Source organism: Manis javanica, chromosome 8 (assembly GCF_040802235.1).
Source record: "Manis javanica isolate MJ-LG chromosome 8, MJ_LKY, whole genome shotgun sequence".
Classification (NCBI taxonomy): domain Eukaryota; kingdom Metazoa; phylum Chordata; class Mammalia; order Pholidota; family Manidae; genus Manis; species Manis javanica.
The window spans coordinates 99,578,986-99,604,558 of NC_133163.1; the positions used below are offsets into that span (position 1 = coordinate 99,578,986).

Here is a 25,573-nt window from a genome sequence, read left to right on the forward strand (position 1 = left end):
TTACTTTCTTTCTTTCCTTCATAGGTATAGACAGCTGGAGGCTGACGACAAAGATAGCAAATCTTAAGTCAGGGAAATACAATTTGCAATCACCTGTAAGGGCTCAAAACTTGGACTGAGACTTTAAAACTCCAATTTTTTTTCTTTCCAAATTATCTGATAACATTCATATAAAATTAAATTTGTATTACTCCCCAGAGCCCCAACATCACTACCCATCCCTCAGACTCTTTATCTTCAGGTCCAAAACAATCCCTGGCACTTGTAAGTGAATAATCTCGCAATGGGTGTGTGTTTACTTAGATCTCATCGGGACAAAATAAACCAATAATGTGTTTTGCTCACAATCATCCACATTATCTCTTTATAGACAGCCTTAATTTGAACTGAATTTGCAAACTTGGACCGTTTCTAACCCCTCCCATCCCTTACATTGAGGTCCAATTGGTTCATTTTATTCTTGACTCTGATCTTAAGAATAATGGACGTTTTTCTCAGACATGTGGAGAGAAAAAAATTCAGCTGAACAGAAACTGGAACAGAAACTCGCCACAGTGAGTTCCCAATAAGGACAAGAGATAGCATCAAACAGTAACAGTGCCAAAACATTTACTGAAAGTTTCAAGTCTTTCAAATATGTTACAAAAAGCAAGCAAACTTGGTGAAACTAATGACAAATTAGACATTGAAAAATAACATCTGGATAAGTCTATACAGGCATGTAGGGGAAAAGGGAATATTTATGAGCAATTTACTATGATTAAACCACTGTATTAGCCTCTTACATATCTTATTTGATCCCATTCAGGGAAAATTACCCCAGATGTGAAAATTAAGGTAAAAAAAAAAAGGACTGTGTGATCTTCTAATATCATGCTAGCCTATTATATCCATCAAGCCCACCCAAGAGCCATCAGGCCCATCCAAGGGCCATTTTCTTGGGAAATATAATTTTGTTTGACTAACAATTCAACAGGGATGAGATTAAAGACCCTATGAAGTTGGAGGCTGACTTGCAGAAAATTGCTAAGGCACGACGTTGATTTATTTTTGACTTCTGAAAAGTCAAAAATAGACTTTATGAAGAAACTTACCTCCAAGGTTATAGTTTTAGTTCCCTGTACAACACTAACATGTTTGATATCTTACTTTGCAATCTCATTTCATCAAGACCTCTCCACTGATTACTTAAATTCCAGTTCTTCACATTCTCTTCAAATATCTGTTATTCTGATGAGTTAAATGGAATTTAACTCACCATCTATTCATATGAGAATTATGTTTCTAATAATTTGAGAATTTTCACTTTGGCAATCCTCAAATAACCACGTGAGGTAGTTAGGATATCCTCGTTTTACAGAGGGAGAAACTAAGTCCAGATAATGCCCATTACCTGCCCGAGTTCACAGAGGTAAGAAGTGGTAGAGCTAGGGTCCGAACACAAATCTGCCGGAATTCTTTTATAGGAACTATGCTGGGGACTCACATGTGGACAGAAGACTTGGACCGGAACATCTCCAGAACATCAACTTCATCTACGTATGTTTATATGTTTGAATTACAAACATAACAGCTGAATATCAAAAGCAACTAACTCTGAATAACCTGAGCCTGAGCATTGGAATAGTAATTGAAGAGATTGCTCCTTAATTTGTTTGGTTTCGAATCTGAACTTTTAAAGACTGGAAATGTTGGAAGTATTTGCCTAGACACTATGTGAAATACAATCATTAGGGTGAAATTCCAAAGCTTTGCAGATTCCATTAATGGTTCTGGATGTTGCAGGGCAAAATTACTACTGAGGTTATTATAAAGTCACTCAAAAGTGTTTAGAAAACTTACTAGAGGGCCTCTCTTTGATGTTTTGTGAACAGTCCCTGAGAGCTTTTTGAAAACATTTGCCCAAATTACCAGCTTATCCCACTGTAAAGATGCTCAATGTACTTTGTCTCTAGACTAGCAGGAAAATAAGGAACACAACATGTTTTTCAGTTCTTCAGGCATGAAGGTGATTTGTTCTCCTGGCTGAACACATAGGTGGATATCAAGACTGGAGAGTGACCAACTGCTCTTAGTCTGAAAGTACCTTAGTACCAGTGTTAAATCTTCAAAGTGCATCTCGGGAAAGGCTGATCTTACATAATGTGTTCATCTTTCAATAAGCAAACTTTTCAGTTGGGATATGAACCCTTTCATCCACCTGAAAATCCAGTCAATGTATATGAAGATTTGTAAGTTTTTCTCCATAAATGAGATTATAAGGTTCAGGTCATTTAGTATCTTAGGTTGATAAAAACCTGTGCTTGTATCGTGAGGGCTTTGTCCACCAAATCACGAATCAGACAGTAGCTATCTGGCCTGGTTTCCCATAGAGTCCACCCCTACTGGATGGGTGGTGGCACTGCTACAGAATTAAATTGAGGCACTCTGCCCCACCCCTCACCCATGATGCCAAACTCCAGAGAGTCTGCTAAATTTCAGCTCCAGCTGAAGTGAAAAGATAACTTTGTGGTTCAAATCCATCTTGCCTCACAGTTTCACTGTTTTCTCCTGGCTAAAACTGCTCACTGTGTCTGTGGTTTTCTTACACAAATTTTCAATCCAGCTTGTGCTGTTATACAGTGGCTTTTCCAACCCTGATGTTGGGGGTGGATTTTTAGCTCGCATGTTTTTTCCAGATGTGATAAGTTCTCCGTAGCCCTCTTGGTGAGCAAAAGCATATCCAGACCTTCTTGAGCTTGATCTGCGAGTGTGAGGCCTTCGGCTGCGGAGGGGCCTTGCCTTCTTTTGAGCCTTCTGCCACCGGCGGATCTGGAAGGGAAGGACACCCGGGTGAGATGTGTCCACATGCTAGACTCCAGGCAGGGGGCCACTTTGGGAAGGAAAAGCCTTTTCAGTAAAACAACATCAACAATAACAAAGTACCCTCATTGTAGAAGGAAGTTTTTCACCTAAAAACCAAGTTCTCCACCCAAAAGACTCCCCTGGGCACTGGTTAGTTTTTATTCCTACCAAGAGACTATTAAGTAAGCAAGAAGTGTTAAGACAAATTTCATCACTGTCTCCACTTCATGCATTTATCTGAAGTGAGTTGAAACATACTTTTGTACAGAAAGGTCTTCTAACATGCAGCATTTAAACACAGTCAGCGTAGCAATTGATAGTACCACTTCTCCAAAACAGGCCTTTTCCCTCCCTTTTAGAGATTTTCAACATCAAACAGGCTTTCATAACTTAGAAAAAAATTTAGAAAATGAGAGTCAGAAATTTCCAACTCTTGCGCTAGGTCAGTGTACCATGAAATTTTTTTCAGGGTCTTGATTTCTTCGGGGGGTTTTAGTGGCTTTTTGAAAGAGCTCAGCATTTAAGTGAGTTTCCAGCATTCATCTAATTTCCCTGTAAAGTAGAGAAGAAAAGATCCAAGATTTGGGCCGAGCCGCCTTGTTCTCTGATTCAGCTGATCTCTTGGCATCTGAGCTTCACTTCGTGTCAGGAGAAAGCCGTTAAAAGCAGAAAATCATGATCTCACTAAATACTGGAAGAAGTGAGCATTGTCCTTCCTTCCTTCGACTCATCCATCATTTTCTGGGTTTACATCAGAATGAGCTCACAGAGCCAATGGGAAAGGACAAATGTGACAGGGGCATCCGTGAATCATTTCAGAAGGAATCTTTTCATACTGGGGCCCTAAAATGGGAAGGATGTCATGATACGGGAACTTCTGCCTCACTGCCTCTCAGTATCGCTGGCCTGGCCACTCACCCCACCAGTGTTTGCCCCCCTTCTCTGACGTGAGGGCAAATGCATCTCTCTCCTTTCTTTCCCCTTTTCTCTAGGTCCTGACCTCACTTAACATTTTCCTGTTTATATCTTCCTCCCCTGAGTATGTGACATGGTTAATACTTTGGTTTAGATAGTTCTGTAATCTGTTCTATTTTCCTGCTAACTTTATATTTTTCAATCTAGCTGTCAAGCTGCAACTCCCTTTCTTAATCTGTTCAGAAGGTAACACCATCCATGTTTCTGAATCTGCTACTATATTTCCTCAAAAATTTAGAGTCCCTTCATCTCACACCTTGCTTGGCTTATCTCTTTACTGTACCCTTTACATTCCTCCAGATCAATAACTTCCCCTATAGCCTTCCTCTGCCTTGGAACAATTGTCCAAAATGTTACCAGTGTGCTTTTTGTTTAACAGTCAACTTTTTAAAATACCTGGCTTAACTTGTAATTGATGACTCCCCACCTACATGCAGCTGAGACATTTACCTTCATTGGCACTTGCAAGGCTAGTACTCTCAGAGATGGATGGTTCCCTCTGCTGTGATAGGATGCTGTGTACCCACGGGTGTTTCTAATGGGAAATTTATTAGCTCTTCCCTGGGCTTCCAGGCAGAGTAGGACATGATTTCAAGAGCCAGCAACCAGCCCTTTAAGTACTCATCAGCACCGCGACATACCTGGTCATTCAGGGTAGGGAAGACATCCACCTTCAAAAATCTGAATGCCACCACAGGCATAACTGTGGCCACTGTTGTTAAGAGAATAACAAGCCAGATGCACTTCTGAGTCATGGAATGTCGTGCATTTCCTGTCATTAAAGAAGAATATACACTGTGGTTACTTATAAATAGGGTTGAGGCATTGGATTAATAGGCTCTTTGTCTATTTCTGTAAGGTCTTTTTTGAAATGGTGAGGTTTGAACTCCTGAGGGAGAACCACTAGGCGCCTTTCCCAGCATATCGTATGTGCCGTGGTGATTAGGAGAAGGCAAGAGTGGTTAGGATCGCCACCCTCGGGAAGGGCTTTGTGGCCTGATCACTTCGAGATGGCGGCTGGAGCTAAGCAGGCACCCACCCAGCCCCATAAAGCAGAATTCTCTCATCCAGACTCAAGATCCCTTGACAACAGCCATTATTTTGAAAAGGCACATTTACCAGTACAGACTCTTGAGCAAATCTATCATACCAAACTGCACAGTGTGTGCCCTGGACAAGGTCCAGTCTCAAATAATGGTCTTGGTGACTGGCTACATTATAAAAAGGGAGCTTTATCTACCACAGGGCCAATATTTTAAAGTCAGGCAATAGCCCCAGAAAACCTGCCTCAGAGGGCCTTGCTGACTTCAGTGATGCTTACTTGGTTACCAAGTGCTCAAGGCCCCGAGGAGATAAGGGACACTCCTGTGTCTGTGAAAAGAGCATTCCCCTCACCAGCAGACTGCCGACACAGCCACCCAAATGCTCGCCAGAGCAGTGAAACCCATCTCCAAGCCTGGAGCCAGTTTCCTGACTCTAGACTCATGCTTCATAAACTGGGATGTTTGTTTTAAAAAAACAGTAAGGGTCAGTAAGGCATGCAGACAGACAAATCCTACAGGAAGATATCAGCCTTACTTACATCACCCAAAATAAGTTTTCAGTCTCCGCTGGTTTTCTAGGGATTTGCTACAACACCTCTAATGATCCAGGTCCCCTTGCTCAGAGCTTAAATGTTCACACCATTTGAATGGGCTTTGAGTATGAGGACCTGTCTCCTGATTGGTATGTCTGCATTTTCAGGCTTTGGAAGACAGAATCTGCCTACCAAAGAGCAGTTGATTACAGTTTCCTGGGCAGAAACAAGCTGGACTCAATAAAATCAATGTCTCTTTCAGCTCCTTCAAGCTCAGTACACCCAGGCACGGCTAGAAAAGCAAGCTGCACTTTAAAAACCTCACTCCTGCTACTAAGGAGACATTTCTTTTCTTAAACCCAGTGTTGATCTAACTTTTGAGAAGTCTCATTGGAGGTCAGTAATTAGTTCCTGGAATGGCATGTGCTTAGCTGGAGAGAGTGGTCCCCACACAAACTACTTTCTCCAGTTGAGGCATTCCAGTCTCATTATGCATGCCAGCATGCTCTCTTAGGACTGGAAGTCTCCTGGTCAATGCACTGAACTTTCAGATTTGGCAATCAAAGGAAAAGAAAGAAAGAGAGAGAGAAAGAAGGGAGGAAAGGAGGGAGGGAGGGAAGAGAAGAGAAAAGAAAAAGCTTAAAAATAGTTCTAAGGTTTTTCTTTCCTAATATGTTTATTCTTATTCATAACCGTCATGTTTCTACATGGTTGGAATCTTTTGGTAAACAAATTATTAGCATTACATATTAAGTAAGCATGGTGCAATTTAAAGATTTTCATGTACCTGCAGGGCAGGGCAAAAGTTGAAGAGCAACATTCTTTAGTATATATGTACATTTAAATAGTATTAAAATTTCAGGTGCCTTTGCATCCATGAAATGCATAACCCTATAGTTACTCTTATTTTGCTTTCTACATTAATCAGTCTTCTAAGAATTGTTTTTCTAGACTGGGTTCTTCAACTAATGGATGCAAATCTCAGTCTTCCCTGATTGAGCCCAAGAGGGTTTTCACTGTGCTTCTCTTTTCCACAGTTTCCTGGGATGAATTCAGAAACATCACTATTATCAACTTATTTCACTCACACTAGAGATTTCTGTGAAAGTATATTAATAGCCCCATTGTGTAAAGCTCAGTGACCCTTGCTGGGAATCATTTTGAAATGTGGAGTGCAATGGTAGTATATTCCCTACATAGACCAGATGTACACTCTTCGTAGAGTTATAGAATCTCAGGACTTTAGGGATTTTAGAACACCCTTTGTTTCCCGTCTGTGGCCCAAATCACTTTGCAATGCCCCAGCCAGTAATCAAGCCACATTTGCTTGAATCGTCATTATCATCATCATTGTGATTAAGATTACTGAAAAAGTATTTTGTACCAGACTACATGCTAGGCCTTGCATATACATTATCTCATTTAGCTCTCTCAAATTTACAATGAAAATAGGCACTATTAATACCCCCAGTTTAGAATTGAAGATAATAAGGCATAAAAAGGAAAAGAAACTTGCCCAGTGTCACACAGCTTGCAAGTGGTAGAGCTGACACTTGCACCCTAGCTGTGTAACTATAGGGCCTTCTCTTTGTGCCACATAAGGACTAACAACCAGCAATTTTTAGGAGGTTCAAAACTATACATAATTTCTTATCTAAATGCAGATAAATTCCACAGGTGAACTTTGGCAGAGAATTTGGCGATAATTGCATAAAAGGAAGAGCCTAGTATTTCTTTCTTTTCCCTCCATCATACATGAACTTTTCACAGGCCTTCAGGTATCCCTGATATATGTGTTATGCCTCTTGTTCTCAAAGGGACACACTACTGCAACAGTCTGGACTATTGAGAACCTTTAAACAGCTATCTCAGTGATATTTTTGCATCTGGTAGGAACAGCAAAAACTAATCTTTTGGTGCCCTTTTCCAGCCTGAAAGCCTTCAGATGCCTGGCTCATTCAATTCCTAGAGAAAGGTTATTGGTTATCCCTAGTCCCACCCAGCACAGAAAATAAATTACAAAGACAAATAAATGATAGCATGACACTAGGCCCCAGTAAACAGTAGGACTCACTTACCAACAAATGGAAACTGGTTTGGGAAAATGCTAAAGATGCCATTACTGTGCATTGCAAATAAAATGGAGAAATACGTGGCAAGGCTGCCCCAGATGAAGACGTGATTAATGACAGTCCAATAACTGGTATCCAAGGCTATCTGTAAATAAAGTCAAGTGCAAAGGGGAGATTTTTGAGGATTAAAAGGACATCATTGTATTGAGTGTCATTTCCCCAGAACTGATCTATGTACCTGTCTAGCTACCAGCCAACCACAGGCACTCCCACTTCCTGTTCAACACATGGGACTGACTTGACATTTCTGGTGACACTTTTGATTTTAGAGCTTATATCCACAAGCCATTATATCTGCCAAGGTTGAGTCAGAATCAGGAGATAAAATGTTAAACTTCTTTAAAGTGAGAAATAAGAAAGCAGAATGGCTTCTAATTTCAAAGTTACTTTTCCAAATTGCTCTCAAAACTTTCTATTGGGAAAAACTTTTTCTGTAGTAAGCAAGTACAGTGTTTTATAATGTGTACATAAATATTCACATAACCATTTTTTACATGGGCATAACTTGTTTTATATCAATGTTCTAACTTGTTTTAATGATCCTTTATTTTAATTGTTCAAATAACAACAAAGAAAAATCTTTAATCCTCTTGTGGCATAAAATTCAGAAGCTTGGGATTCATGGTGACCTGGGAGCATGTTCACAAGCCCTTCCTATTTCCAATAATTTGTTGGGACAGTGCAGCCAGAAAAGAGTGGGCTGCTGTTGGGGAATTAAGAAAGCCATTGGTCCAACTGAATATGAACCCTTGAGTTCCCAGGGAAAAAGGTCAGTTCTAGCATCATTATTTGCACTTTAAGGTTCCCATGTAGTCTAAGTGAGGGTTTGTATTTCTAGAAAAGTCTGGTGTAAGTCCACAGATTTCTTGCCTGCTTGAGGGGGCCCTGTTACAAGGGTAAATGCCTTCTCTGCTTATGGAGACATGCTTCCCCTTCCCACTACAAATTTACTGTCCTTTAAAATACTGCCCCACTGAAAGGATGCTGGCAGCCTTAGATGTAAACTGCAGGGATTATAAAAGGACAGCCTTTTCTTTCCTCACGAGGATTGAAAACATGCCATCCATGCCTCAGCAAAGAAATGCTAGTTTTCTGGTTCATTTGGCTGCCAAGACATTAGACCAAAATCTCCAACTCTACCTTCTACCATCTGTCAGTCCATCACCCTCAAGAGACACCAATAGCCTAACCTGTATGGATATAAGAAGGCAAAGAAAAATCACAACCAATTTAAGAGGACTCAACAGAATAAAAACAAGAACAGGAGGCTCCTATTGAGGCAGAGCTAATGGAAAAGACAGACAAGCACCATAACCAAAAAAAAAAAAAATGTAATGAGAACTCTTCAGGGGATGCAATTAGATCACAGAAAATAATTCTGGAAGAAAAAAGACATTATTTCTGAATTTAAAAATTCAATAGAGAAACCAAAAAACAATAGTCACTGATGAGAAGTGAATTAATATTCTGGAAAAAATCAAATGGAAATAATATCTCACAACAGAGAACAAAAACTTGAAGAAATGGAAACCATGTGCAAAAAAGATAAGAGCCATGGATGGCAAATCCATAGATGTCAGATCAATGGGCCTAATATACAAATATTTAGAAATAGAAAATGGATAAATAGAGAGGTAACAATCAAAAAAGTGACAGAAGGAAACTACTCTTTGATGAAAAAAAACAAAGATTTTTCAGATTGGGAGGGCACTTTAAATCCTAGGCAAATTACTGAAAGAAGTTCAAGAACAAAGAACATAAGCTTCTGCATAGAGAAGATATTACTTAAAAAGGAAAGAGAATCAAAGAACATCGAACAGCTACACTAAAGCTGGGACACAGTGGAACAACGTTTACGAAGTTCTGGAAGAGAAAGGCCTGACTCAGGAATCTAATGCCCATCCAATATATCATTTAAATGTAAAGACAAAGAAAGAAAGCTTTGAGCCCCAAAGTATATCATCTATATGCACTTTCTGAAGAAATTACTCAAGAAATCCACTGTGACCAAATCAAAATTAAATCACAATGAAGACCTCAAAATAGGGGAAGACGAACAGCTGAAAAATGGTGGTGAGCAATGATTCTTGTTAATTTATAGTTGGATCTAAATGAATAATAATGTGAGTATAAGCTGCAATATTAATTTAGAAAAAAATTGCAACAGTCAAAACATGTTAAAAGAACACTTCATAACAATCTATAAAATTCTAAATTAGTAACATGCAAGAGATGGAGAGGGGAGTAGGGGCACAGAGGGAGAAGTAAAGTAAAAACATTTCCAAAATTGCTTAATTTAGAGGTGGATGAGGGAAGGTATAGAATAGGATAGTGAGACATTTGGTGGAGGACATAGTTATTATTTAATTTTGGTATATCAATATAGAAATAGATATTTAAATGACTATGAAAATAGGGAGAAATTTCTAGGAAAACAAATTATTCATAAAATATAGGATATTTTTAAATCACAATGCATTCAAGTATGAAAAGGAAAAATGGAAATAAAAAAGTAGAATGAAAAGTAATCATAAAATAACATGAAAGGGGCAAGATAAACTATATGTTACTACAATAAAAATAGCTTGACTCCCTGATCAAAGGAGAAACACTAACAGACTAGGATAAGAAAGAAATGAAAATGAATGGAAGGGCCCATCTTATATATCAAGCAAATGCAGACTAAAAAAGGCAAAAGAAGTAAAATTAATATAAAAAATTGAAGTTTAAATAAGGATACTTTTATCATGAAAGAAGATAAAATCTACAAAGAGCAAATAACAGTCAAGAACTGTTACATGGCAAATAATATGGCCTTGAATTCTATAAGGTAAAATCTCCTTGAAATACAGGGAGAACTTGGTAAGAATCATAATCACAATGGAAAACGGTAGCGCATTTCTCCCAGTATTTACAAGCATGGCGGTGGGGGTGATACCTCTGGAGGCCTTGTGGCCGACCTGGCATCCAGGCCCTGGGGGACCAGAGTCAACCTGGAGGACGGCAGGAGCAGCCTCTCCCTGCACACCGCGCCCCGTTGCTGGGTGTTGCGATGCCTGCCTGTGTCTCTCCCTGATCCACCTGCCTCCTGAAGACTTGGAAGCTATCCAGTAGCTTTTTTTAAAAAAAACCTTTTTTACTAAAAGAAGTGTCTGTTGTCTTCAACTATGATGTTTTTGGAAAGTATATAGCAATATTAATGAAGTTTTAAATATGTATACTTCCTGACCCTGCAATGGAAACAACGAAATAACCATCCTCATTCATCAGATTTGTCAAAGTTAGGAGTTCTGACTCCAGAAATTCCATTTAGGAATTTATTTGACAGTACATAAAATATATGTGCTCATGTATGCCCTGCAGCATGGATTCAATGACAAGAACAGCAACATTCTGAATGTGTCCACAGAGGCCTGATGAATAAATTATTATTATCCATATTACAAAATTCTGTGTCTTTCTTAAAAAGACTAAGATAGATCTGAATGTGTTGACTTGGAAAGCTGCCCAGAGCATCTTGTTGAGTGAGCAAAGCATATTACAGAATGATATGCATAGTAGGATCCCTTTTTCTTGAATACCTGTCTGTGTGTTTCAAAGCAAAGAAAAAAAATAGGGACGTATTAAGGCAATGTGATCATAACAGCAGTAAACCAGGGAAGTCTGGGGAAGGAAAGGAAGATAGTTCATTTTATTTAAACACTTCTATATTGTGTGAAATGTGAAAAGGAACATTTTGTAATTCGAATAACTGAAAAAAATTTAATAGAGACTGATACAGTTTGGCCTATAGCTTCAGCAGGACATGGATGCGAGATTTTATCGCTGTAGCAGATTTCATGGGGGTTGTTACTGCAAGGACAAGTCAAGCTTAGACAGTGAGGAAAGGATATTCATGCTGCTGTCAAAGTGAACTTACTCACAAAATTCTTGAAGCTTATTATTCTATACATTAAGTATAGCAGTTTCTGACTGAAGCCAGAATTGCTGAGCTTTCATGGTTATAACACGTACATACTCAGGCCTGAGAACTCTATGCTAAAGCGGATCTTTTCATGGCTTCCTAGAAATAAGAATAAATGTTATACTAAAATGACAGGAACTGGGAATCTATATATTCCTCAAGCTGAATTGGTGTTGAAAGAGGATGTATCTTTATCATCTATTAACAGTTTCCTTCCCATGTTATTCAAGGATGATACTGGTGTCCTAGGTGTCCCCTCATGCACAAAAGAGGTGGACCATGAGTGCCCTGTAGCTACTACATATTTGGAGAGGCCCATAGCTTCCAGTTGACTTTATAAAGAAGGGAGATTCATGTGGCTTTGGAGGTGGGGATTTGAGGTCAGAAGATTTGTTCAAATTCTGGCCTGCCTCTTTCTATGTAACTTGAACTGTAACAAGTCCATTTTCTCATCAGTAGTAATAGTATCTGTATTCAGAGGACCATGAAGAGGATTAAATGAGATCATAAGATTATCTCAGTGATAATTCATTTATGTAGTAAATGTTCAATTGTCGGGAGCTGCTATTGTTGCTCTGGAAATCAGAAGCCCTGGCAGAGGTAAGGCCAAGTTTGCTTTTGGTACGTCCACTTCTCCTTTCTTTGTTCTTCTAGATATGCTCTCTCTTCCAAACCCCAGTGCTTCCAGCTTTATAACTTCTCTGTTTCTTTCTCTAATATAAACAAGAAAGTATCCGATATCTACCTTTATGCTCAGTGTAAGCTTTATTCTCATACTTCTGAAAATATGCATTTTAACCAGTCTTACTGTGGAATAAAAGACTGTGTCCCAGACAACCCTGGAGTCAGACAGGTCTGGGTTCCAATCTAAATCTGGGACTCACAGCGTAACCTCAGGCAAGTCACTTGCCCTCTCTGAGCTTCATCTGTAAGATGGGACAATAATACTTCCTACATAGTGCCATTGCAAGGATTAAGTATAATGCATGGTATCACTCATGATGGTGATGACGACACAGGAACTAGGCATGGAGAGTTCACAAAGCATCGGTATGCTTTATTTATTTGTGAAACAGCGCAGTTCCTTTTTGACTGGAGAAATCTGGCTCTGCTTGTGGATGCTACCTGTCTGACTCTGAATGCTGAACTCCCAAGGTTGGAGGGCCTAGGTAGGGACTTAATGGACCAAGGAATGGCAGGGATGGCCTTTAAAAGCAATATGTTTACATTTGATTCATTCACTCTAACAAATATTTATTGAATCTTGAAGAGAAAGTCTGGTTTAATGAGATCTTTTGTTGGATATGAGCAGGTAAAAGAGACTTCATAGATTAGAAGAAGGACTGACCAAAGGCAATTCAAACTTCATAAAAATTAAGCATTTGGTTGATACTTGCCCCTTAAAAAGAAAACAGAGGTCACATTGCTTACTGAATCCACCTAGAGATACAGACTTGAAAGGATCAGAAAACTTTACTTTTGTGAACCCTAACTCAATATCTAATAATATTGTCCACCACTTGCATTAAAAAGGAAAGAGAAAACTCAAGATGCCTCATGGAGATCAATGATTCATCAAAAAATCATCCCGACTGGAAGAGCTTCTCTAAATTAGAGACTTAAGCATACAACAGATATAACACTGAAACTCTTGAATAATTCCACAGAAGTGTATTGCCAAATAAACTTTAGATGTCACTTTAAAATCTGAAAATTATTCATTCTTTTAGAAATCATGGGAAGTTTTCTTTTTCTTTTATCATTGGAAAAGTTCTCTTCTTCAAACACACAAAGGAAGCAGTAGTATAATTATTTCTATTTACAAACAATACTCGAACCCAAGAAATGTTTTATCGTGAGGATTCTATTAACATGGAGGTTATCAAAACCTGATGCCAATCCCCCAGTCTGGCAATTTTTATTAAACTTTCCTGTTTTCATCTCAAAATATGTAGTGAAAAAGAAAATCCCAGTATTTAGGGATTATTTGTTCCCCCAACAAGTAGATAAATCAGTCAACAGTCAAACAATATTAAAAGTTGTAAAGCCATCAAATCAAGATATTTTCACCAACAGGGTTACCTGTACACTGACCACAATCACCAAAGATGTGGCCATGGTAACTGCAAAAGACTGGTAGTCGGCAATGTGCTGCCCATCTCCTCCGGCCAAGTCGTAAAAGGCCCCATAGGGGATGAAGAAAAGGGCTAATGAGGTGTAGATTCCATGTGCCATGCAGATGAAAAATATACGCTTGTTAAAGAGAAGATTCAGTTGTCCAGGTTCGTAGAGCTGGGGATAGTCCACGCTGTTCTGGTCACTCACATCCTGTCAACAGAGTGTTACTTCAGTGGAGGAAGCTTGAGAAGTCAGAGAGGCCTATCTTTGAAAAATAGCATGTGCATGTCAAAGCAGGCCCTGCCTGATATGCACTATTCGTTACCTTGTTTTAGCTCCCACAATAACCCACAAGATGATAAAATGACCTCTATTTTATAGAGGAGGAATTATTTGAGTCTCCAAGAGAGAGATTCATAGAGGTCACATAGCTTTTATAGCAGAACCAGAACTTGACTTGCGCCCAGATATTTAGCTTCAAATTGAAACTTCTTTCCTATACTCTCCTACAGCTGCAATCATGCTTCCAGAATTCCAATACATCAAGCTCAGCCAACGGTCCCATGTTAATTGCCAAGGCAGTGAGTGATAGCGACCAGGAGATGGCAGCAGAGAGCCGAAGAGTCAGAATTGGCCAATCTGCGTTCCCAGCTTGGCGAGAAGGGTGCCCAGGAGGAAGAGAACAAGGAAAGGGGGAAATTGCATGTGGGATTTCAGGTGAGGAGGGAGCTGAGCCTGAGGAGCTGAGTGTTCTACCCAGGGAAGATTCCAATGGCTTTACCAGGCATTCAGGACAAAGAATTTAGACTGAATGAGAAGACTTGTGTTTGGCCCCAGCAGGATCCTGGGAAAACTAAAGCAGTTCTTCTGAAGCTTAATGTGCACACAGATCACCTGGGAAGCAGATTATGATCCAGCGGCTTTGGGGTGGGGCCAGAGGCTCTGCATTTCCAACCAGGAACAAAGTAATGCTCATGACCACACTGTAAGCACCAAAGCCAAAGGCCCAAACCAAAGAATTTGGTGAGGGCTAACCACTGGGGACATCAGAAGCCCATGCATGGAGGAGAAGCAGCGGAAAAGGCAGCACCACAGGCATGAACTCAGGGGGCAGACCAAGTTCCCTTTCCTCCTTGTGGGATGGCCCAGATCTCACAGAATGGGGTCCCAGGAACGACACTGACATATTCTCTTCAGGAAGTCCTGCTCTGAGATGCTTCCTGAAAGCTCTGAGATGCTGTGGGTGCTTCTTTCCCCAGCCCAGTGACTGGTGAGGACATAAGCATCGGCTTTGAAACCAGACAGTCCTGAGCACAAACTCCAGCTCTGCTGCTTAGCAGGTGTGTAGTCTTCGACCTCTTACTTAACTTGTCTGAGCCTCAGTTCCTCATCTTCAGAAATGCAAACAACAGTACCTCCCTCACAAGGCCATTGTCATGATTAAATGGGTATGAATTCAGCAGAGTTCTTGCCACACCATAAGAAATAAATAACAGATGCTTCTATAAATAATAACAAATGAAATAATGGTGATAGTAGTAACAACAATAATAATAGTGTATCAACCTCAGAGTCAAGTGACTCGGCCTGGTGCAGGGCATCTGCCACTTACTGGCGGTATGACTTTAGGGCAGTGCCTTGAATCTCTGAGCCTTGATTTGCTCCTAAAATGAGCAGTTCCATAGATGATCACAGAGCCCTTGCAGCATAGCATTCCATGATCCTGTAATCAGTTTATGGGCCGAAGTTGACAAAGCAGGAAGGGAGAGGGGCAAACACTCAATCTGATGGCAATAAGGGGCCTTATTATATTTATTTTTGAATTGCACAATAACCATCTTTTCCCAGAAACTGCCTTATTTTTATTATTTTATTCCACACTCTGGGCAGCTACAAAGCACCAAGACAAGAAACACTTGTAAACATGGGCGCTTGGAAGTGAATGTGCTTAATCCTTTACATTGAAGGTCTTCAGGAGTTCATTACTATTTTGTAGAATCCCACAAACCATGCCTTTCACAAGCTGCCCTTTTTACATACAAGAAGCGAAACTTACAACTGACTGCAAAGGCACAGAGGGGAGAGGGGAGTGAGCTCATAATGTGAAGATTTATATTTTGCAACAGACAACTCCGGGCCAGAGAAATGAGGCCTAGCAAATGGGTCTAACAATAGCTTGGAGAAAATCTGGTCTCCTTAAAAATACTTCCAAAAAATTTTTTTTTATAATATGCTCTAATCATACCATGGAAACTCCTCTGGCTAGCCTCCTACTTCCCCACAGCCAGCCAGACTTTTTCTCTTTTCCAGGAAGTACCTTCCAAAGCTCTGTGTATGCCAAGGATCCACCATTTTTGTAGTTGGTTCCCTCCCTTCTCATCTGAAGCACGCTGAGCTAGACACAAGAAGACTCTGCCCTTTCCTTCCTCGGCTGTGGGGCTTCGTGCCTTCGTCTCGCACTGGCAGGGTGCTGGGCCGCAGTTCCTGTTCTGGGCTGGGCTGGCCAAGGAAGTCTCACTGCAGATGCTAGCTCTGGGCTCTCAACAATTAGTTCCATGATTTTCTCTCTCTCACTGTGGTCCTCTATACTCTCAGGGGTGAACACAGCATTCCCGCGGTGTGGACCATCAGACCCTAGTTCTCAGCCATATTCATAGGTGCTATGTGAAAAATTAGTAAAAGCTCAGCCATGTGAGTTTGGGAAGTACTGGACGAACAGGAAATTAAAGAGACTATTTCCTGCAGAATATCTCAGAGCCTTTAGAGCAATAATGTGGGCTGTGGATCTCTAAGAGAAGAGTAGGCACACTTTGATCAAAGAACTCTTTGGGGAAGGTGGAATATCTAGAAGGCTTTTTGCTCCACATAATACATATTAAAGCAATGTATTTTTAGGACTCTTTCCATGACTTGTGTTCTACTTAGAAGCTAGAAACCACTAAAAGGCATCAACAGTACAAAATGTACAAAATAAATCATAAAGACAGAGAAAAGTACATACCTGGTCAAAAATCCCCATGGCTAAAACAGGCAGTGAAGTGTAGACAATGTTAAAAAGGGTAATGAACCACTGGTCATAAACAGTCTGAAAAGAAAGGACACACCAGTGAGAAACACCATTCACAGGAGTGAGAATATTCAGTTTTAGTCTCTTGAGTAAAGTATCTCAATTTTATGAGGTGGATGGGAGTTTCATGCTAGAGTGAGACTGACATGAGTTCTCTTCCAGGCTCTGCCTCTTAGAATCTCTGGTGCCTTAGTGAGAGGCTAACTGTCACTGAACTTAGTTTCTTCATCTCTAAAATGAAGCCATACTCTCCTTGCGGACTTGCAGTGAGGATAAGAGGAGTTCTTACATGTAGAACACCTAACTCAATGTTGCACACGTCTAAGGCTCTGGACCCTTAGGGTACATTATTTCATTCTTCAAGTGTTAATAGTGTGTAAGTCTGATGATCTGATGTAAGTGACAAGCAAAGGATCCACTCAAATCTTGAGAGGGAGATTCAGAAATGAAACTGTCAGGCCTATGCTGTGGTCTAATGGAGACCTGTTTCTTGGGAATGGTTTAAAGCAAGGTGAGTGTGGAGCTAGCTGCTTGGTAATACTTATAAACAAGACAATAAAATATCCCCTCACCTATACAGAGAGCACTTCCTGTGCATAGAACTTACAGAGTACATAGAGTGTATGTACAGAGTACTATAGAGAGAATATTTCCTTGAAGTAGCCTCAAGTCAATACCATGAAAAGTCAAAGAGACATGTGAAACATTATATCCCCATTTTGCTGATAGTACATAAAGACGCAGAAACAGAATGTAATAAGCATTAACAGAGCAACAGAGCTTATCACTTGCAAAGGCAAAAATTAAAGCCTAAGTCTCTAGCTCCTAATCGATGTCTGTTCTATTGCTCACATACATTCATTCATTCAATAAATACTTTTTGAGAAATCACTATGTACCAGGCACTGGGTTCTTGGCAATCAATGGTGATTCAACATGATGTGATCAGATAAAAATTCCTTTTGAAATTTGCATCCTAATGGTGGCAGGAAACAGATAATAAACAAGATCAACATACATACATACATATATATATATATATGTATGTATTTGAGGGGTGAGGGGTGAGTAAGAAGGTAAAAAGTACTAGTAGGAAAGGGAGATAGGAAATGCGGAAGGTGTGCAATTGTAATAAGGTGATTGGAGAAGATCTCATTAAGAAGTAACATTTTAGAAAAGCTCTGAAGATAATAAGGGACCTAAATATGCAGCCTGCTGGGACAGGAGCATCCCATGCAAAGGTCTCATGAAAAGTTCCTGAAGAAAGAAAGCATCTGGTATGTCCAGTGACCTATAGGAAGAGTAATGGATGTTAAAGAAATAAGGAACTGGATCCTATGTAGGTAACCGTGGCTTATTCCCCAAGTGAAATGAGAAGACATTAGAGGGTTTTGAGTGAACGAGCAACCTGATCTGATTTCTGTTTCAACAGGATCACTCTGGATACTGTGCTGAGAACAGACTGAAGAGGAGCCCCAATGGAAGCCAGGAGACCAGGCGGGAGGCTGTCACGGTGCCAGATGGAAGGTGAAGGTGGCTGGGCCACGTGACCAACAGGAAGAAGGTTTTCATGAAACGGAAGATTTCAAATATAATCTGAAGCACATTTTCTTCTTAGAGAAGTTCTAAAAACAATGAGAAATCTTAAATGCAAATGCTCTGCACAGAGAAGCTAAAGGTAGGTTCTATACAGTTATGAAAATACAGCAAACCTCTGAATTATGTCCTGTGCTTGTAGATTATATTGAAGAGAAAATATTTTGGTGTCTTTATCACTAAATCTGGATTTGGACTACTGTGTGTCTTAGCATTATTGTTTATTCTTGAGATGGGTATATATTTGTTCAAGGACACAGGAACTGGAGGCCAGTCTTCAAAGGCCAAATCTCAACCCGAACTATTCTGTTGAAGCTCCACAGGTGGCTTGATCCAACACTCAATAAACCAGACACTGTGAATTATATTGATTATTGTCTTCTGAGCAAGGTTAGCCCTGTGTAAGGAGCATGGGCATTCCTGCTGTCACTCAGCAACAGCCACCTGAAGGATTTTAGATTCGGTGTGGCAAGGAGAAGCCAAGAGTGTCAGGCAACTAAGACTGGAAAAGCTTGTCAGCATTCCCTCGAACCCCCTGGGGTGTTTTAGCAGAGATATCTAAAACAAGCCTGTATTTTTGGTATTCATATAGGATGGGGGCATGTGCCATAACAATTGGTTCATACCAGACTGTCCACTGAAGATAATGCAAAAAGCCGAGAGGGGAGAAAAGCATCTTCATCAGAGCATCAGTGGGGAATTATGTATCGAGATCAAAGAGAGGATTCAAATTTAAGAATTACTTCAAGGCCTATAATGATGTCATCTTTTGCCAGAGACTATGTTTATTTCCTTCTAACAGCTGCTGAGGAGGGGATGAAGGCCTGACATTTCTGGGGCAGCCAGCTGTCCTGCCTTATAGTGAAGCCTGTGAGCCTATTGTCAGGAGGCTGACCTTGGATCTAGAGTAGCCATCAGGATCTCTACCTTTGATGGCCATTGAACTTTATCCTCTAGTCCCAGGAAACCACGAAAAGCAGATGAGCATGTTTCTCCTGTAGATCATCAACATCCTCAGGGCACACGGCTCAGAGCAGAGCAACCAGCCTTCTCTAAGGTCTCAGCCCAGAGCAGTGTTAGCAGAGTCCCAGACCCAACCCTGTCTAACCCCCAGACTCCACCAGAACTACAGCCCAGACAGTCTCTCTTCCTTCTGATGAGCAAACATGTCCAGCAATGCTCCTCTGAGATATGTACATTCAGAATGTCTGCCTTCGTGTACTAGGAAATGTAGGAAAATGCTCAAAAGTGCCAAACCAGAAACAACCAAAGCTCAGGAATGAAATGAAGAAAGACACTGTGGTATTTTGATATAATGGAATACTGTAGAATAATGAAAAGGAAGGAACTGCAGCTATATCAAAAAACATGAATGAAACAAAAAATATATAATGTTGAGCAGAAGAAGCCAGGCAAAAAAGTATGATTCCATTTCAATTAAGTTAAAAAAATGTATCAATGCATTCTATGTTTACAGATTTGTACTCATATGGTAAAAATATAAAACTATGTGACAAAATGATTATAAAATTTTCGGGGTAATGGTTACCTCTAGAGAGTTGGAAAAGGAGTGTGACTGAGAAAAGGCAAGGGGATCTTTTGGGGGCAGGCTATGTTCTGTTTCTTGCACTGGATCATGGTTGCCTGGGTGTTTGTTCTACAACAATTTGTTAGGCTGACACTTATGTATTAGGTACTTTTTTATAGGTATGTTATATTTTACAAATAAAAAAGAATACACACAGCCTTCTATTTTGGTCTCAGTCTGGTGAGACTTTGGGCATTGGGAGGACTTAAAAAATTCTGACATCTGTGCCACCACCACAATTAAATCACTATCTTTGAGGGTGGAATGATCCAGGCATTGGTAGTTTAAAAGTTTTTCCTGGTGATTCCACTGTGAAACCAAGGTTAAGAATTTCACTCACCCTGCAAAAAAAAAAGCAGAAGCTGATACAAAACCTCAACTATTTGATGATGGCATCTGACTTTCATCCCTCAAATACATCAGTTCATTTCACAATTGCAGGATGGAAAATATGAGAGGGGGAAAGCAGTGAAACTTGAGTCTGGGAGCCCCAGGCGGAACCTGGAGCTGTCAAATCACTTATTCCTTCACCTCATCCACCACCCATCTTCCACATGCTAAGAAGAGATGATTACAGGCATTAGGAAGAAAGAGAGAATCCAGGAATTATGACATGCTATACTGTGATGGACTGGCATCAAGTGCCATTGCCATCGTGAACAGGCTAGCATTAAAACCTACAGTTATTTGACAATAGCATTTGTAAGTTAGCACTCAGATTTTAAGCCTCCTTTCACAACTGGTGCAAGAGAGAACAGAAAGGGAAAAATTAGTGAGAGTAAAATTTAAGTAAGTTTTTGCAATTTCTTGGAAGAGTTTTTACTGCCACTCAGAATCACAGCAACAAAAAGAAAAAAAACCTGACTGATACTTACTGAGCACCTACTATGATTCAGGCAGTATTTTTAGGGCTTTACTATTTACTCTTGACTCTTTAATTTTCACAATAACCCTATGAGTACTGTTAACAGCCCTCAATTTATAGGTGGGAAAACCCAGGCCCATCAAAACTAGAGACTGCTGCCCAATGTCAGCTTTCAAAGACAAAGATTTTCAAAGTGTGGTCCAGGAACTTTTAGAGGATCCACAATGTCAAAACTGTTTTTACAATGATGCTAAGAAGATATTTATTTGCCATTTCCACTCTCATTTTTGTATGAGTTTATGACTTTGATATCACAACTGAATGAGAACCCAGCTACTGTGCCAAATACCAAGCAATTAAATATAAAAAATGACACTCTTCTTACTCATTTTTGGTTTGGGAAAATACATTTTTTTTCCATCAAAACATGTCATTTAGTAAACATATCATAGGCTCATTATTTTTAATGAATTTTTAAACAAATAAAGTGAATGTTTAATTTTTTTCTCCATTTTAATTTTTGACATCATAAATATTGATAGACAGAGTCCTGAGATCACAAAACCTGAGAACTGCTGGCTGAGTGTCAGGACCAGGTTCCAGCCCTGCTACTCTGATCTCAGCTTCTACAAAACTGACCACTGCATGGAAGCACCTATTTCAATCGATGGCATTACTTGGTAAGTTTCCTTAAAGGCCTTTTACTTCACATAGTTTTATATAGTTGAGAGGATATATTAAGTACAATTTTGTATGCTGGTTTAATAATTTAAAATGACAACATCAGCATTTACCCAAGTTAAAACCATCCAATGGCTTTCCATTTTACCTGGAATGAAATGCAGACTCTTCCCCATGGACTAACACCCTTCCTGACCCCATGCCTGCCAACCTATTCAACTTTACCCCACTGCACCCTCTTCCTTCCTCCCTGAGCTTCAGCCTCAATGACTGTCTTTACCAGGCCCCTTCCTACCTCAGGACATCTGCAGTTGCTGGGCACTCAGCCTGGAATACTTGAACCCCAGGGAATTCATATGAAATTTTCCTTCTAAACACTTGACTCACAGCTCTAATGTCAGCTTCTCCATAAGACTTTTTACATTACCCAGTTATTTCTAAACAATTGTGAAATAATCATGCTGACTTACTTCTTTATTATCTGTCTTCATCCCACTAGAATATAATATCCAGAAATCAGAGATGTATTCACAACTAGAACTCCAGTGTCTAGAGCAGTGCCAGATGATGGTAGGTGCTCTATGAATATTTGTTGACTTTATTATTTTACTTATTTTTATAAATGTTACACATTTAACTTGCAATTAGACATTGTCCTGAGGATGTGCCATAGGCTCCTCAGACTCAGTATATCCAGACCTGACTTGAACTCATTCTCACAACCCCTGAATCAGGCCCATCTCCTGTGTTCCCTGTATCAGTTTGTGACCCACCACATCCATCCCAGAAGCCAAGTCAGAAATCTGGCATTTCTCCTCTCTCCAGCACCCTGCATCAAATTAATCCCTAAGTCCCACTGATTTAACCACACCAGATGGCTGGTGTTCCTGCCTATGCCATTCTTTACTTCTGTGACTTTTCTCCTGCTGTGCCTTCTGCTGCCACGGCCAGCCTCCTACCCCTCACCTGTGTCGCTGTGATTGATTCCTGGAGGATCAGGACAGGAAGACTTTCAGAGCCCTGCCCACTCCCTTCCCCCAGGGCTGGGTTCCAGCCACTCCTTGGGAGTCCTGTGACACTCCACACCTCACTGCTTCATAATTGTCAGCCTATAGTGATCTACGTGCCGGTTCCCAGCACCACCCCACAGGCTGCAAGCTCCTAGACCCGGGAGCTTACTCATCTCGGTGCCAGTATGTGGTAAGTATTCATTCAAAGGAAGCTGGTGTTGGAGTCAGAAGACCCAACAGCATGTCCTTGAGTTACAACAGTCAGTCTCTCTGAGTCTTAGGTTCCTTGACTACAAAGTGGGGATTCTAAAGAAGCTGTGAAGATTCAATGAAGTGGGTAAACGCCATTAGAGCAGTGCTCAATCAGTGGAAGGAAGGGAGGGAGGATGAGGGGGAAGGAGGAAAGGAGGGAGGGAGGGAGGTAGGTGCACGCAAGGGTCCACGTTTCAAGGGTTATGTTTAGTGGGTAAATAAAAAGGTATGTTTTTCCACCTAATTATACTTTTTTATGAAAAAACAATTATTTTTTTAATTGAAATAATGGCTGATATACAGTATTATAGTGGTTTTAGGTAAGCAACCTAATGATTTGACAATTTGAAAATACAGTTCTAAAAGACAGATGCACCCCTATGTTTATTGCAGCACTATTTACAATAGCCAAGAAATGGAAGCAACCTAAGTGTCCATCAGTAGATGAATGGATAAAGAAGAGGTGGTACATATACCCAATGGAATACTATTCAGCCATAAGAAGAAAACAAATCCTACCATTTGCAACAACATGGATGGAGCTGGAGGGTATTATGCTCAGTGAAATAAGCCAGGTGGAGAAAGACAAGTGCCAAATGATTTCACTCATCTGTGGAGTATAAGAGCAAAGCACAAACTGAAGTAACAAAACAGCGGCAGACTCACAGAAGTCAAGAAAGGACTAACAGTTATCAAAGGGAAAGGGACTGGGCAGGAGAGGTGGGAAGGGAGGGATAAGGGCAGGGAAAAAAGAAAGGGGGCCTTACAAATAGCATGCATAATGTGGGGGGGCGCATAGGGAGGGCTGTGCAACACAGAGAAGACAAGTAGTGAGTCTACAGCATCTTACTATGCTGATGGACAGTGACTGTAATGGGGTTGGGGGGGGACTTGCTGAAGGGGGGAGTCTATTAACCATAATGTTCTTCATGTAATTGTAGATTAATGATAATAAAATGAGAAAAAAAAAAGAAAATACAGTTCTAACCATGGGTATTTATTTCTGTAATAAACTACTATATTAATGACATCGATAAAAAATTAGAACAAGATTTAAAGAGAACTGAATGCATTGACATAATCAAGCATTTTCTTCATGAATGCTTACCATATCAATCACTGTTTACTCTAATTCTAGTTCTGTCCCAGGCTCTACAAGAATGTGTTAACCTGAGTCATTCATCTTAAAAACCATCTTTCTGGGTTCTACGCATTAGCACATTTTAGGCTTTAGGGGCTTCCACAAAAATTAAAGTCACAAGTAGTATCTCTTCCACAACAGGCTTCTTCCGTCCTTTGCAAAAGATCCCAACTACTCAGATACTTATCCAAGTAAATGCTCCACTTCTCCTTCAGGTTCTTAGATACTCTCAGAACATTGGAAAGGCCCCTCTGGTGACTAGGACCAGCTGAGAGGGGCACCCTGACCCAGACCTTGACCCCCACAGATCTGCATCCCTGTTCCTCCCCTTCTAGGTATGCTCAGGCCCTCTGCCACCTCCACTGCCCCCCTCCCCCTTCCCACCCCACCCCACACACACCTGTAGGTGGACTGGATGTGTGGAAGCATTCTGGCTTGAGACAAGACTAGTTGAATGGTGCTGACGCTCTGATTTGGGGTGACTCAAATTGTTTTATAAAGAAGAGTTTTGCAAAAAAAAAAAAAAAATTGTCCTAGATCCCTGATACTCCGAGAGGCAGCCATACTGACTCTACTTCTAAATTTTCTGTTCCACATCTCCAGTATTTTGAATAAGAGAGACAAGCTATGCTCCTGTGAGATGGTACCCTATAAATGCCTCTTCAGAGAGCAGAAAAAAGGGAGAGGGGAGTTCTTCATGTTTCCAACTTCACTGTTTTCCTAGTTAAGGAAAGTTCCTCCTTGCTCCCTTCTTTGGGGGAGTGATTTATCAACCTTATCAACCATTTTGTACAGAGTAAATATACTCCAGCTACAAATTATAACCTAATAGCTTGAAGTGCGCAAAAATCTATGATTCATAGACTACCACGTTTAAACAAACCTTAATAAGGCTCTTAAACAATTACAAAGGACCTTCTACTCTGAGATGATCGGCTCAGTTCCTTGTTCAAGTAACAGGATGAACTACCTCTGTGGAGATGTGTATCCTGCTTTTGCTGTGTGTTGCTGAGCAAAACTATATAATAATGTTTCTTTTTGGCCTTAAAAAACATTTGTCATTTAAAGAAAACACATTGTGGAATGAGTATGAGGTGCTCGGCCTCAACACATCTGTTCCTGATTTGTATAATTAGCAGAGACCCACTGGCAGGATCCAGAAGGAACAGCCCCCGCCCGAGCGCCCGCCCCGCCCTGCGTTTTCTGCAGAGCACATCTGGGAGGCGCGGGGACGGAGACTGCCAGGTCGAGGGCTCACGGGTAACCCAATCCACAGTCATCCAAGCCTTGGGATCCATCACACTCTTTCACGTTACCTTCCACACTTTTCATTGAGGGTTTTCTTATGTTGTTTGATAGAACTAAAGGTTTTCTGCCCTTGATAAGATAATTGTTTCCATATCACAGCAGAATTGGAAAAAAAAAAACACATACACAGCTCTGTATCTCACTGACAATGATGAATTGTCATCAGATAATATCATCTCGCAAGTACACAGTGCCAGTAGTTGCATAGTTGCAAATGTGAATTTCCTAAATAGGGCCTCAACCAGTGTTTTCTTTTGCTTTTGTTTTTTGTCTTTTGGTTTGGGTTCTATCCCTGGTGAGGGGGCTGGTTCCCCTTTATTAAAGATCCTGAGGGCACAGGGCACTTTTAAAGTAAGTTTCAAGTATAAATAGAGCACTTTTAAAGTAAGTTTCACGTATAAATAGTGCACATAAACCCAGAGTGTACTCCATGAAAATTTGATAACAGATTGGGAT

General features: G+C 40.4%; 1 protein-coding gene across 3 annotated transcripts in view; it reads right to left on the minus strand.

The window, feature by feature from the left end:
• Window positions 1-437: 437 nt before the first annotated feature.
• The window catches only part of ATP8B4 (ATPase phospholipid transporting 8B4 (putative)), a 222,013-nt gene continuing 196,877 nt past the window's right edge, over window positions 438-25,573 (minus strand). For 2 of the 3 annotated variants that reach the window (XM_073211788.1, XM_073211787.1), the window contains exons 24-28: window positions 16,611-16,694; window positions 13,574-13,819; window positions 7,474-7,612; window positions 4,461-4,591; window positions 439-2,811 (exon numbers count right to left, since the gene is read on the minus strand). In XM_073211788.1, the coding sequence (XP_073067889.1) occupies window positions 2,530-2,811; window positions 4,461-4,591; window positions 7,474-7,612; window positions 13,574-13,819; window positions 16,611-16,694 (882 nt within the window). In that variant the 3' untranslated portion in view covers window positions 439-2,529. Of the gene's footprint in view, window positions 2,812-4,460; window positions 4,592-7,473; window positions 7,613-13,573; window positions 13,820-16,610; window positions 16,695-25,573 lie in introns of all 3 variants that reach the window. The other variant, XM_073211786.1, reaches the window with a different exon arrangement.